Here is a 14126-nt window from a genome sequence, read left to right as displayed (position 1 = left end):
TATAAGTCCCAGGCAATATAAAAAATATCTGAAAGATCCATGAAAAGAACTCTCATTTATTAAGTCTTGTCTATGTGTTATGGGTGCTTGTCTGTTGATAGTTGTTTTATCTGTCTTTGTTGTTTGGTTTAATTTGTTTATTGTCAGTCTATTAAGGATGCCTTTAATTTTAAAGAAACAGTAGATGGCCAGACCATTACTAAATTTCCCCAGAGCAAACAGAATGTGGGGATGGAGAGAAAGAATATGAACAATACACGTCATCAATGACACAGGTTCTAGGAAAATTCCCTAGACAAAGGGAAGTAACTAAAAAAGGCCCCAGCCCATTAATTACTAGGTCTTTTGGTGTTCCTGTAAAATGGACGCCCACTCTCGGGAGTGTTATTAAAAGTCTCATTTTTGCCATGTTTTTATTTCCCAGTCTGTCATTTGAAATTTGGATAGATGAGACATTTCTCACAATTTAGGGATATGTCTGGGATTTCTGTACCCATGAAGAGAAAAAGGCTAGCTTAAGAGAAGGTGCACCCCACCCGATTTTGGGTGGCCTCTTGGACTGAGCCCCATCTCTTTATGGATGCTATAGAATAAACCCACGACTGTTTTTCTTGAAAAGATGGCAAAAATGACACAAGGAAAATATACAGACTGGGTTTGGGCAACAAGATTAGTGTTTCCATAATAATGGGTAGTCCTTGAATAATAATGGACTGCATTCCAAGGTTGCCTCACAGGTCCTGGGGCATTCCTGTTTTTATAAAGGAAAATAAAATAAAATAATACTTTAATATTAAAGCACTGAAAGTAAGTAAGTTATCTCTGTTACAGAATTTGCCAAAGAAAATGACTTGGATAATAAAAATTGGCTTTAAAATCTCAAAATTGTTAAAACATAAATAAATAGATGGAACTAAAATGAATTTGTAATAAAGCTTTTTCAGCAATAATTATAAATATATTAATAATGAAAGTCCAGTCACTCAGGAGGAGACTGACTGCACTCTCTGTTAGAGGAAAGGGCCAGTAGCCTTTCTCCCTGTAAAGGCAGAAAAACCACAGCAGCAACCTCAGATGTTATCTCTAAGGAAGAATGTGGCAATTTTAAAATTCAAGCAGCCTGGAGGCCTGCTCCCTCCTCCCCCTGCCTTTTACCATGCCTATTCACAATGTTCCAAAGTCCTTGGTAATTTAAAGACTTTAGAACACAGCTAAATTAAATAATAAAAATTATTAAATATCTAGGTATTTTAAAATAACAAAATACTGAAATATCAATCTGAGTTGCCTCATATGAAAAATCTAGAGGATAGAATTGAATCTATTACTTAAATATGCCTTGTATTTTATTTGAAATACATCCTTAAAAATATAAATATATTACTAATCTGAGAAATGCTAAGTATTTTACTTGCCAGCTAAAATTTAAGGCTTCTAAGAGTTTAAAGTTCAAATTAAGTTGAGAGAAATTATATGGCTGTGATAACAAAATGCATAAAGTATAGAAATTCATCTTTAAGAAAAATAATTCTTGTATTTTCTAGGAGAAATTAGTAGTTCAAAATATATTGTAGTCCTTATGTGTATTACCTGTGGTAAAATTGGGACTAGGTGAAACGGGGCCAGACATGCCTGGAGCCCTCCTGTGCTCCCTCCCCAGCCGGCTTACCTCCTGCGGGGACTGGGCAAGAAGGCCCCAATTGGCCCCGATCACCCGCCAGGTGGAGGGACCCTACCTGTGCACAAATTCATGCACCAGGCCTCTAGTATCTAATAATACTGTCAGGTATAACTCCAGGGTCCCTAGAAGCACTATTTCCAGTTATAAGAATCACTGCAACCAGAAAGCATAAAAAAACCAGATTTCCTATAGGGTCCTTTCAGTCTAGATATACTTTACAACTAAAGAATCATTTTTGTTATAACCAATGTTGCCTGTAACACAGCTTGCATTCCATTTTTTTGTCAGGACTTAGGATAAATAGAAAGTTCACAAAGTAAAATTTTTCCTTAGAAAAATAAAAGGACTTTGTTAAGTCTTTACCATACATGGGTATGCTGGCCACCTGGGATCTTAAAGGCCGTGCAGTCTCTACATGGATCCTGAAAAAATGCACTGTTTAGGATTCTGTACTGGATCATAAACAGAACAGAAGGGCCCACTATGGTGGTATTTGAGAAATGAGCCATCCACTCTAAGTGTACATACAGGGCTCTTAGAAAAATTATGGGACACATTTGGATTTTATAAAAGAGGTACTACTATATGAAGTCCTTGGCGATCTTCTAGTTTTTATTTGGTGAAGTTGTTAAGTGAGCCTATGCTGATTTTGTGAGTTTAACAAAAATATATTTTCTTGGTTGGTCTTCATGGCTGTTATAACAATTATTCGGCAATTCTACGTAATGTTATTGACACATGTAAATCCTTAGTTAAGAAAAAATATAATAGGTGGGGAAACATGTAAAACTCACCTTTTAGCTAATCCAAATGAAAAAGGTAATTTAATTTTTCATAGCATATTTTAACACTTTCTTAATTAATATGATGTACAAAATCTGAGACACAAGACTAACATCACTGAACATACATAGAGCATATATGAACACACCAACCAACTGCAGAAAATATATTAGTTTTCAATACAGCATATTTTTTTAAATATATTTTATTGATTTTTTTACAGAGAGGAAGGGACAGGGATAAAGAGTTAGAAACATCAATGAGAGAGAAACATCGATCAGCTGCCTCCTGCACACTCCCCACTGGGTATGTGCTCGCAACCAAGGTACATGCCCCTGACAGGAATTCAACCCGGGACCCTTGAGTCTGCAGGCCGACGCTCTATCCACTGAGCCAAACCGGTCAGGGATCAATACAGCATATTTTTAAAAATTGAGCAGATATTGGGGAATAAAACAAGATCAACCCATTTTAATGGTTTTCAATTATATAAAACATATTCTGTCTATATAAAGTAACAAATCAGTTACAAAAGGTTAACTAGAAAATACCCATATATTTGGAAATAGACTAAGTCACCCATAGGTAAAAAAAAAATTATATAGAAATTAAAAAACAACTGAACGATACATATAAAAACATGTGCTCTATATATATAAGTTCTTTGAAGGAAAATTATACTAGAAATACCAAAAATAAAAATTCCTAAAATTAATAACATTTACATCAATTTTTAATAGGTAGAAAAATAGTAATATAAAATGCAGGGTTGAAGAAAAAAATTATAAAATTAATAGAAGAAATTAATATAACAGAAATCTAACATATGATGAAGAGGACCAACAATGTCAAAGATTTGTCTTTTTACTGATTTTTACTGAATGTATAATGAAAAATGTTTTTAAAGGAAAGTAAAAATAACCAACATAAGAAAGGTAAAGGAAGATGTAATACAGATTTGTGGATATTGATACAACTATAAGAGTAATTATAAATCCCAAAGCAAGTAGGCAAGAAAAGAAAATGAAAGGCACCCAAACCAGAAAGAAACAAGTTGAGCTCTCTCTATTTGCAGATGACATATAATATAAAGAAAACTGAAAGACTCCACCAAAAAAACCCGTTGGTACTGATAAACAAATTCAATAAAGTTGCAAGATACAAAATCAATAAATAAACGTGAGCTGCATTTGTATACACTAACAATGAACTAGCAGAAAAAGAAATTTAAAAAACAATTCATGAGTTTGTTGAAGAAACCAAGATGGTGGCATAGGTAAATACCGGAAATTGCTGCCTCGCACAACCACTTTAAAAATACAACTAAAAGACAAAACAGACATCATCCAGAACCACAGGAAGGTTGGCTGAGTGGAAATTCTACAACTAGGAGGAAAGAGAAAAGCACACTGAGACTCAGAGGTGGTGCGGAAGTAAAGTGCAAAGGTATGGAGGCTCATGTGGAAAGGGGTAGCAACTGAGGACACGGTTGTCTTTTTCAATTGGGAGGGAGTATCAAGCTCCCAACTGCTCTGAACTCCAGTTCCAGGTGAGTCTCTGGAGACCCAGACTCATACGGGGAGAAACTGGACTGTCTGGCATTGGTCGGAACTCGAAGGCGGCTTTCTCTCAGAGGTGCTTGCAGCGATTACCAGGACACTGAGACGCGGGGCCTCTTAGGGTAGGACTGAGGAGCAGCCATAGCTGTTTGCTCTGCTCTGTTGATTCCCTGAGACCCCACCCCACCCAAATTGTGCGCAGAGGCTTTTGCATATGAAAGGCCTGGCCCTTTGCAATCTGAAAATTACCTAACAAACTGGAGCTGGGTCAGAGGGACCCAGAACTTCCAAAAGAAGGCCCAAGGCCCCACAGCAGCTTGCATTGCCTCACAGCTGGGCCTCATCTGGGCACCTCCAAACCCCAAACAAAGAAGAGGAATCTGCAGATCTCTCCATAGCTCCTGCTGGGAAGCCTCAGGCAGAGCCTAAATTAGCACCTCCTTAGAGAGCCAAGAGCCAGTGTACCCAGTGGTCAGAGTGGGACCATCCAGATTACAACTCCTCAGATCCATAAGGGACACACTCAGGGGGCAGACCCAATGAGCACCAAAGCCCCACTGAAGCAAGTCTTGCCCCAGAAGTGTGTCTCCAGCAAAGAAGTTCTCCTACTGTAGACACAGCTGATTTTCACAGCCAATTGGCCTGGAGGTCAATTCCTCCCAGTGATACCTACAACAATCAAGGCTTAACTACAACAAGACTGTGCACAAAGCCCATGAAGGGGTGCACCAAGAGTGTCCACCTCAGGTAATTGGGGAGGCTGAGCCACTGGGCCCTACATGTCACCAAGCACAGAAAGCCACTCTAATAACACAGGAAAGTATAAAAAATGTGGAGACAAAGAAACAGGTCACAAATGACAGAAATGGAGGAAAGCAAACTACAGGATATAGAGTTCAAAACCACACGTATAAGGTTTTTCAAGAATTTTCTAGAAACCGCTGATGAATTTAGTGAGACCCTCAAGAAATCTAATGAGACCCTTGAGGATATGAAAAAAGACCAACTAGAAATTAAGCATACACTGACTGAAATAAAGAATATTATACAGAGTTCCAATAGCAGACTAGAGGATCTCAAGAATCAAGTCAAAGAGTTGAAATACAAAGAAGCAAAAAACACCCAACTGGAAAAAGAATCCAAAAATATGAAGATAGTGTAAGGAGCCTCTGGGACAACTTCAAGCGTACCAACATCCGAATTATGGGGGTGCCAGAAGAAGAGAGAGAGCAAGATATTGAAAACCTATCTGAAGAAATAATGACAGAAAACTTCCCCCGCCTGGTGAAAGAAATAGACTTACAAGTCCAGAAAGTGCAGAGAACCCCAAACAAAAGGAATCCAAAGAGGACCACACCAAGACACATCATAATTAAAATGCCAAGAGCAAAAGACAAAGAGAGAATCTTAAAAGCAGCAAGAGAAAGTAACTCAGTTACCTACAAGGGAGTACCCATACAACTGTCAGGTGATTTCTCAACAGAAACTATGCAGGCCAGAAGGGAGTGGCAAGAAATATTCAAAGTGATGAATGCCAAGAACCTACAACCAAGATTACTTTACCCAGCAAAGCTATCATTCAGAATTGAAGGTCAGATAAAGAGCTTCACAGATAAGGAAAAGCTAAAGGTGTTCATCATCACCAAACCAGTATTATATGAAATGCTGAAAGGTATCCTTTAAGAAGAGGAAGAAGAAGAAAAAGGTAAAGATACAAATTATGAACAACAAATACACATCTATCAACAGGTGAATCTAAAAATCAAGTGAATAAATAATCCGATGAACAGAATAAACTGGTGAATATAATAGAATCAGGGGCATAGAAAGGGAATGGACTGACTATTCTTGCGGGGGGGAAAGGAGTGTGGGGGGTGCGGGAAGAGACTGGACAAAAATCGTACACCTATGGATGAGGACAGTCGGGGCGGGGGGTGGGTAAAGGCAGAGGGTGGAGTGGGAACCGGGTGGAGGGGAGATATGGAGGGAAAAATGAGCAACAACTGTAATAATCTGAACAATAAAGATTTAATTTAAAAAGAAAAAAAACAATTCATTTACAATTGCATCAAAAAGAATACAATTCCTGGGAATAAATTTAACCAATTATGGGAATGATCTACACTAAAAACTATGACACTGTTGAAAAAAATTGAAGAAGATACAAATAAATGGAAAGATATTCCATGCGCATGGACTGGAAGAATATTGTTAAACTATCTGTACTGCAAAGCAATCTACAAATTTAATGAAATCCCTATCAAAATTTCAATGGCATTTTTCACAGAAATAGTACAAACTATCCTAAAACTGTATGAAACCACAAAAGACCCCAAATAGCCAAAGCAATCTTGAGAAAGAAGAACAAAATTGGAAGTATTCATACTTACTGACTTTTAACTATAATATAAAGCTATAGTAAACAGTATGGTATTGACATAAAAACAGACACATAGATAAATGGAACAGAAAAGAGAGTAAAAAATAAACCCATGTATATATGATCAATTAATTTATGACAAAGGAGGCAAGAATATACAATGTGGAAAGGACAGTCTCTTTAATAAATGGTGTTGGGAAAGCTGGGCAGCCACAGAAAGAATGAAAATAGACCACTATTTTACACCATACACAAAATTAACTAACAACTTGAAATGTAAAACCTGAAAACACAAAAATCCTATAAGAAACATAGGCAGTTGGCTACTTGACATTGGTCTTGGCAACGATTTTTGAGAGATATGACTCTAAAAGCAAAGGTGACAGAAGAAGAAATAGATTATCCTTTTTGTTGAAGATGGCGGCATAGGTTAACGCCGGAGTTTGCTGCTTTGAACAACTACTTCAAAAGTGAAACCAAAAAACGGAAGGGACATCACCCAGAACCACAGGAACGCTGGCTGAGTGGAAGTCCTACAACTAGGAGGAAAGAGAAACGCATACGGACACTCAGAGGAGGCGCAGTGCTGAAGTCAAATTCTGAGGTGCAGAGTGCGAGGAGCGGGCTGGCGGCGGAGGGCGCGGTTGGCGTTTTCAATCGGGAGGGAGTTGCAGACTCTGAGCTCCAGATCCGGGCGAGTCTCTAGGGACCCAGACTCAAACAGGAGAAGCGGGACTGTCTGGCTTCGGTCAGAGCGAGTGCAGCTTTCTCTCTGAGCTTTGCAGAGGGTGCTGGGACTCAGAGAGGCAGAGCCCCTGGGGACAGGACTGAGAGCCGCCATAACTGCTCTCTCCGGCCCACCCTGTTGATCCTGTGCGACCCGCCCCGCCCAAGCCCTGCACACAGGCATTTGCCGGATAGCCTCAGGCAAACGCCAGATTAGCACCTCCCTAGAGGACAGAAGTTCTCTCACTGCTGACACAGCTGATTCTCATAGCCACTTGGCCTGGAGGTCAAACCCTCCCTGGAATTAGCTACAACAATCAAGATTTAACTATAAGACTGCGAACAAAGACCACTAGGGGGTGCACCAAGGAAGCATAACAAAATGCGGAGACAAAGAAACAGGACAAAATTGTCAATGGAAGATATAGAGTTCAGAACCACACTTTTAAGGTCTCTCAAGAACTGTTTAGAAGCCGCCGATAAACTTAATGAGATCTACAAGAAAACTAATAAGACCCTCGATCTTATATTGGGGAACCAACTAGAAATTAAGCATACACGGACTGAAATAACGAATATTATACAGACTCCCAACAGCAGACCAGAGGAGCGCAAGAATCAAGTCAATGATTTGAAATGCGAGGAAGCAAAAAACACCCAACCGGAAAAGCAAAATGAAAAAAGAATCCAAAAATGCGAGGATAGTGTAAGGAGCCTCTGGGACAGCTTCAAGCGTACCAACATCAGAATTATAGGGGTGCCAGAAGATGAGAGAGAGCAAGATATTGAAAACCTATTTGAAGAAATAATGACAGAAAACTTCCCCCACCTGGTGAAAGAAATGGACTTACAGGTCCAAGAAGCGCAGAGAACCCCAAACAAAAAGAATCCAAAGAGGACCACACCAAGACACATCATAATTAAAATGCCAAGAGCAAAAGATAAAGAGAGAATCTTAAAAACAGCAAGAGAAAGAAACTCAGTTACCTACAAGGGAATACCCATACGACTGTCAGCTGATTTCTCAACAGAAACTTTGCAGGCCAGAAGGGAGTGGCAAGAAATATTCAAAGTGATGCATACCAAGAACCTACAACCAAGATTACTTTACCCAGCAAAGCTATCATTCAGAATTGAAGGTCAGATAAAGAGCTTCACAGATAAGGAAAAGCTAAAGGAGTTCATCACCACCAAACCAGGATTATATGAAATGCTGAAAGGTATCCTTTAAGAAGAGGAAGAGGAAGAAAAAGGTAAAGATACAAATTATGAACAACAAATATGCATCTATCAACAAGTGAATCTAAGAATCAAGTGAATAAATAATCTGATGAACAGAATGAACTGTTGATTATAATAGAATCAGGGACATAGAAAGGGAATGGACTGACTATTCCTAGGGGGGAAAGGGGTGTGGGAGATGCGGGAAGAGACTGGACAAAAATCGTGCACCTATGGATGAGGACAGTGGGTGGGGAGTGAGGGCGGAGGGTGGGGCGGGAACTGGGAGGAGGGGAATTATGGGGGGAAAAAAAAGAGGAACAAATGTAATAATCTGAACAATAAAGATTTAATTAAAAAAAAAAAAGAAGAAGAAATAAACAAGTTGGACTATATCGAACTAAAAAGTTTCTGCAGAGCAAAGGAGATTACCAACAAAAGGAAAAGATAACCTAATGAATGGGAGAATATATTTGCAAGTAATATATTCGATAAGGGGTTAATGCTCAAAAAGTATAAAAACTCATACAATTCAATAACAAAAACAACTCAATAACAATTAAGAAATGGGCAGAGGCTCTAAACAGACATTTCCACAAAGAAGACATATAGATGACTAATATTCACATGAAAAGATGCTCAATATCACTGATCATGAGGGAAATGTAAATCAAAACTCAATGAGATATTACCTCACACCTATTAGAGTGGCTATCATTAAAAAGTCAAGAATTAAAAAGTGTTGGTGAGGATGTGGAGAAAAGAGAACCCTCGTGCACTGTTCGTGAGATTGTAAATTAATGCAGCTACTATGGAAAACATTATAGAGATTCCTTAAAAAAAAAAAAGGAACTATTCTGTAATTCAGCAATTCCACTTCTGGGTGTTTATCTAAAGAAAACAAAAACACTATTTTAAAATGATATATGAACCCCTATGCTCAATGCAGCATTATTTACAATAGCCAAGACAAGGAAGCAACTTAAGTGTTCATTAATAGACTAATGATGGATAAGGAAGATGTGGTACCTATACATAGTGGAATATTATTCAGCCATAAAAAATGAAATATTGCCATTATGCAACAACATGGATGAACCTTGAGGGTATTAAGTCAAATAAGTCAGAGAATGATACATGGTTTCACTTATTTGTGGAATCTGAAAAGCAAAAAAAAGGAAAAAAACGACCCCCCCCCAAATAAAACCACCCACAATACACTCATAGATACATAGAATACTCGTTGGTGGTTTCTAGGGATGAGGAGGGCTGGGGGAGTCAACAAAATAGTGATGGGGCTCCAGAGATACAGACTTCCAGATATAAAATAAATAAGGCATGAGGATATAATATCTCACAAAGTTCTTGATGAATACCAGCTTGGACAGTGCTGGCATTGAACTCTCAACTTAGAATGGGTGAGAAACAGGCCAATAAAACTAACTATATATATAAAACCCTAATATGCAAATAGACCAAACAGTGGAACAACCAAACAACCGGTCGCTATGATGTGCGCTGACCACCAGGGGGCACGAGTGGAACATGGCAGGTGTTGGCAGCAGGCGGCAGAGGGTGGAATATGGCCGGCATCAGCCGTAGCAGGATGGTGGAGCAGATGAGCAGGGGCACCAGACCAAGATGGAGCACCAGTTGCTGTCATCAGGGCAAGCCCCTGGTGGTTACTAAAAATTCTTTGCTCCCATGCACTGCAGTCCCACCACCAGCCCCGATCACTCAGTGCCATCAGCGGGTGCAAGTGGCGGCTGCTGGCCCTGATTGCCCCTGAGGGCTTCTCCACCTCTCCCTGCTCCCTGAGGGGCGATCCGGGGCAGCAGCTGCTGCTCGCATCCATCCGCTGCTGGCACCAGCCCCAATCGCTCCGCACCGTCAGTGGGTACGAGCGGGGCCGGCGCCATCAGTGCATGGAGTGGGGCTGCTGGCAGACAGGGGACGGAGGCCATGGTGGGAGGGGCCTGGTGGGGGTGTGGAGGATGGGCGAGACCCGCCCCTGTGCCCACCGCAGCCTCGTGGCCCACAGTTCCTTTCAAGGTTCATGAATTCATGCACTGAGCCCCTAGTACAGCTATAAAATGGGATTTTCCACCCCTGTAAAAGGAAGGGTGATTAAGAGGATTGAAATATAAGCTCAGAAGGCAGAGCCAAGAGCCACAGAAGCTTATTAACAGGAAGCAGAACTAGATCCTGATTTTAAAAAACATGGCAGCATGTGTCTAGTTGGATTTTGAGATTTCTATGGGCCAGTGCTGCTAGGTGACTCCCATATTCCTCCTTTATGAAAAGAAGTATTTACTGCAGTTTTTCAACACCTGTATCAGTAGTACCTGGTAGATGTGTAGGAGTCATATTCATATGTCTTGTCACATTAGTTCCTAGGTCTTCAAATCAAAAGGGGTTGTGCACAAGGAACCTCACCCTTGCCTGATCTAGATCTCATGATGATAAACTCAATGCCAATGCTGTAATGACATAAAGTTTTGAGGAAATGTAGGAGGGAATAAATGTATTTTGATATGTGGGAAGTAGATAAGTAATTGTGGTCAGAGGGACTATGGTAAATTGGAGATGGTTCCAAAGTCTTTGCTACTCATATGTCACTGAAAGATGTGATCTAATTTCCTTCCCCTTATATCTGGACTGGCTTTAGTAATTTATTTTATTATTATTATTATTATTGCTAATAGAAGACAGTGGAAATGATGCTCTGGGTCTTCTCAGGTTAGGTCATAGGAAACAACCTTTTTTATCCTCTTGGGACACTTGCTATTGGAGTGTGAGCCACCAGGTGAGAAATTCAACTACTCTGCTGGTAAGACCTATGGAAAGACTCTAAGACTACGTGGAGAAGGAGAGGATTTCAAGCCATCCTTGCCAAGGTGCCAGGCTTCTGAGTACACCTGAATATCACTAATTGACTCCTGTTAATTTCTTGTGGAGGAGAAATGCTAAGACAAACCCAACCTGAATTTCTGACTCACAAAATAATGGAATACAAAAGAATAATTTTGTTTTAAGCCATAAGTTTTGAGTGACTTGTTATGCAGCAATAGCTAACCAGAAAATCACTTTTCCTTAACTAATTAATGACATCGCATTCACATCCACTTAGAATAATCAAAGCTAGAAATTTCTCAGGTTTCCTCAAGTTATTAAAAAAATTTTTAACCTCTCATACTAATCCATCAGCAAATCCTTTTGGTCTTTTACCTAAACTATATCTTGAATAGGTTAATTTCTAACTACACTACAACGGACTAGCCCAATGTACCATCATCTCAGATCTTCTTTTTTAAAATATGTTTTTATTGATTTCAGAAAGAGGAAGGGAGGAGAAATAGAAACATCGATGAGAGAGAATCACTGATTGGCTGCCTCTCTGTCTCTCTATATATATAGGTATATACATATATTAGGATATCTATCTATCTATCTATCATCTATCTATCTATCTAAACATATAAGAAAATTAATGTTTGTCACTGGTCTTTGACTCAAATTATTTTCCAATTAGCAAAGCTCAAATCCTCTAGAACAGTAATAGCTGAAATCATTAGACTGCTCATGGCATCACAGTATAGGTTAAGTGCATGGAACAAGAGGACCTGATTTCTCTAGAATCTCTCAAGACAACCTACTGAATCTCCCTAAAACTCAGCATTCTAACCTGTGAATTGAAGAAAATTTATAATACCAGCATCTTGGGATTGCTGTGAAAACTAAATGGAAAAGTATAGTGGTTTTGGACCCAGACTTTCTGGATTTAAACACTGGATGCACAACCTCCTAGCTGCATGATTTGGGGCAATCTACTTAATGTCTCTGTGCCCCAAATGATTTACATGTAAAATATAAATAATAGTACTACTTCATGTGGTTTCTGTGAAAAATAAACCAATTAATATATGTAATGTGCTTAGAATAGGGCGTGACATACAGTAAATGCAAATTATTGTTTGCTAAATAAATTAAGAAAAAGCACTTGACACCTACAGGTGTTAATAATAGTGATAATTACAGCCATCATAATAACTGATTTATAAGTGTATAAAATGAGAGTTAGAAGTATGAATTTAAGCAATCAGATAGGCAGCATTTGGTAGATCCTAAGTGCTATACAGGTAAACACAAACATTACAGTTCATCTGACATGGTAAGAATGGGTCCTAAGAACACAATCTGACAGTTGTCTTTCTCAGGGCCTCCTTCACATCTCTGTTCCTCAGACTGTAGATAAGAGGGTTTAACATGGGGATCACCACTGTGTAGAACAGAGACACCACTTTGTTCTGGTCGGTTGAGTAGCTGGATTTGGGCAGGACATAAATGAAGGTAATAGTTCCATAGTAGAGAGTAACTGCGGTGAGGTGGGAGGTGCAGGTGGAGAAGGCCTTGTGTCGCCCTTCAGCAGAACGCATCTTCAGGATGGCGATGAGGATACAGATGTAAGAGAGAGATATCACCAACACTGTGACCACAATAATGGACCCAGAAGAGATGGAAGGGATAATTTCAATAATGGAGATATCAGAGCAGGAAATTTTTAACAAAGGGGAGAAATCACAGAAAAAGTGATCTACCTGATTTGGTCCACAGAAAGACACACTCAGTAAACAGCCAGTAAATGTCCAAGCATTCACACATCCACCCAAGTAGCACATCCCCACTAAGAGAACGCAGATTCTGGGGGACATGTGGGTGGAGTAGAGCAGTGGGGAGCAGATGGCCACATAGCGGTCATAGGCCATGACAGCCAGCAGAAAGCACTCAGTCGTCCCAAACTTGACCATAGCACAGAGTTGAGCCACACAGCCAGCTACAGAGAGAGAGATTCTTTTCCTCAGGAAGCCCATGAGCATGACAGGTGTGACTGAGGAGGATAACCATATGTCAACAAAGGCCAAATGGCAGAGGAAAAGGTACATTGGGGTATGAAGCTGGGGACTGCTGCTGATTAACATGATTATGCTGACATTGCCCGTTAAGGTGACAGCATAGATTCCTAGGAATATCACAAAGAAGATGACACTAAGTGTAGATTCCTCCGTTAACCCCAAAAGGATGAACTCTGTCACACTGGTGTGGTTTCCAACCTCCATGTCCTCTGTGAATTATTCCTGTTGAGGGAAATGTGAATATTCATTTTTTTATGCTTCTCCATGTTTTGTCATTGTGTTGTGACAAAGGCAAAGTTCCTCTGTTTGGAGACAGTCCTGCAAAAGCAGGGTTAATGATGAATAATAAGAGAAGGCAGTAGTGTAAGACAATCATTTCAGGGCATACTAAACATTCAGTGAAAATTAGAAAAGAAAGATATGCTTATCAGAATGAGAAAATAGAAGTGTGAAAATAATTTTATGGTCCCTGGCTGGTGTGGCTGTTTTGGGAGTGTTATCCCATACACCAAAAGGTGGCAGGTTCAAGTCCTGGTCAGGGCACATACCCAGTGAGGGCTCTATCCTTGGTTGGGGCACATACTGTAGGTAACTGATGGATATTTTTCTCTCACATCAATGTTTCTCTCTCTCTTTTTATCCCCTCCTTCCTCTCTCCTTTTCTCCCTCCCTTCCTCTCTCTCTCTAAAATAAATCAATTAATAAAAATGATGATAATTTAAAATATTATAAAATAATTTAATTGGGACTCACTTTATTTACTTGAAAATTTCACTATTTATGCACATCTTATCTTTCCATTAACTTCAGCTAAATAAAAATCCTTGCAGATACATTCTACAGATTTATAAATCCTTTTTGCA

At 39.5% G+C, this 14126-nt stretch overlaps 1 protein-coding gene across 1 annotated transcript; it reads right to left on the bottom strand.

Moving 5' to 3' along the window:
• Positions 1–12534: 12534 nt before the first annotated feature.
• LOC118663415 (olfactory receptor 491-like) lies at positions 12535–13511 on the bottom strand. Its single transcript, XM_036322991.1, is given in 2 exon segments — positions 12535–13473; positions 13476–13511. Coding segments are annotated over 2 exon segments (975 nt in total).
• Between the last annotated feature and the right edge of the window lie 615 nt (positions 13512–14126).

Source organism: Myotis myotis, unplaced genomic scaffold (assembly GCF_014108235.1).
Source record: "Myotis myotis isolate mMyoMyo1 unplaced genomic scaffold, mMyoMyo1.p scaffold_m19_p_10, whole genome shotgun sequence".
Taxonomy (NCBI): Eukaryota; Metazoa; Chordata; class Mammalia; order Chiroptera; family Vespertilionidae; genus Myotis; species Myotis myotis.
Note: the sequence above shows the minus strand (reverse complement) of the source record. Positions and strands in the feature narration are given on the sequence as shown.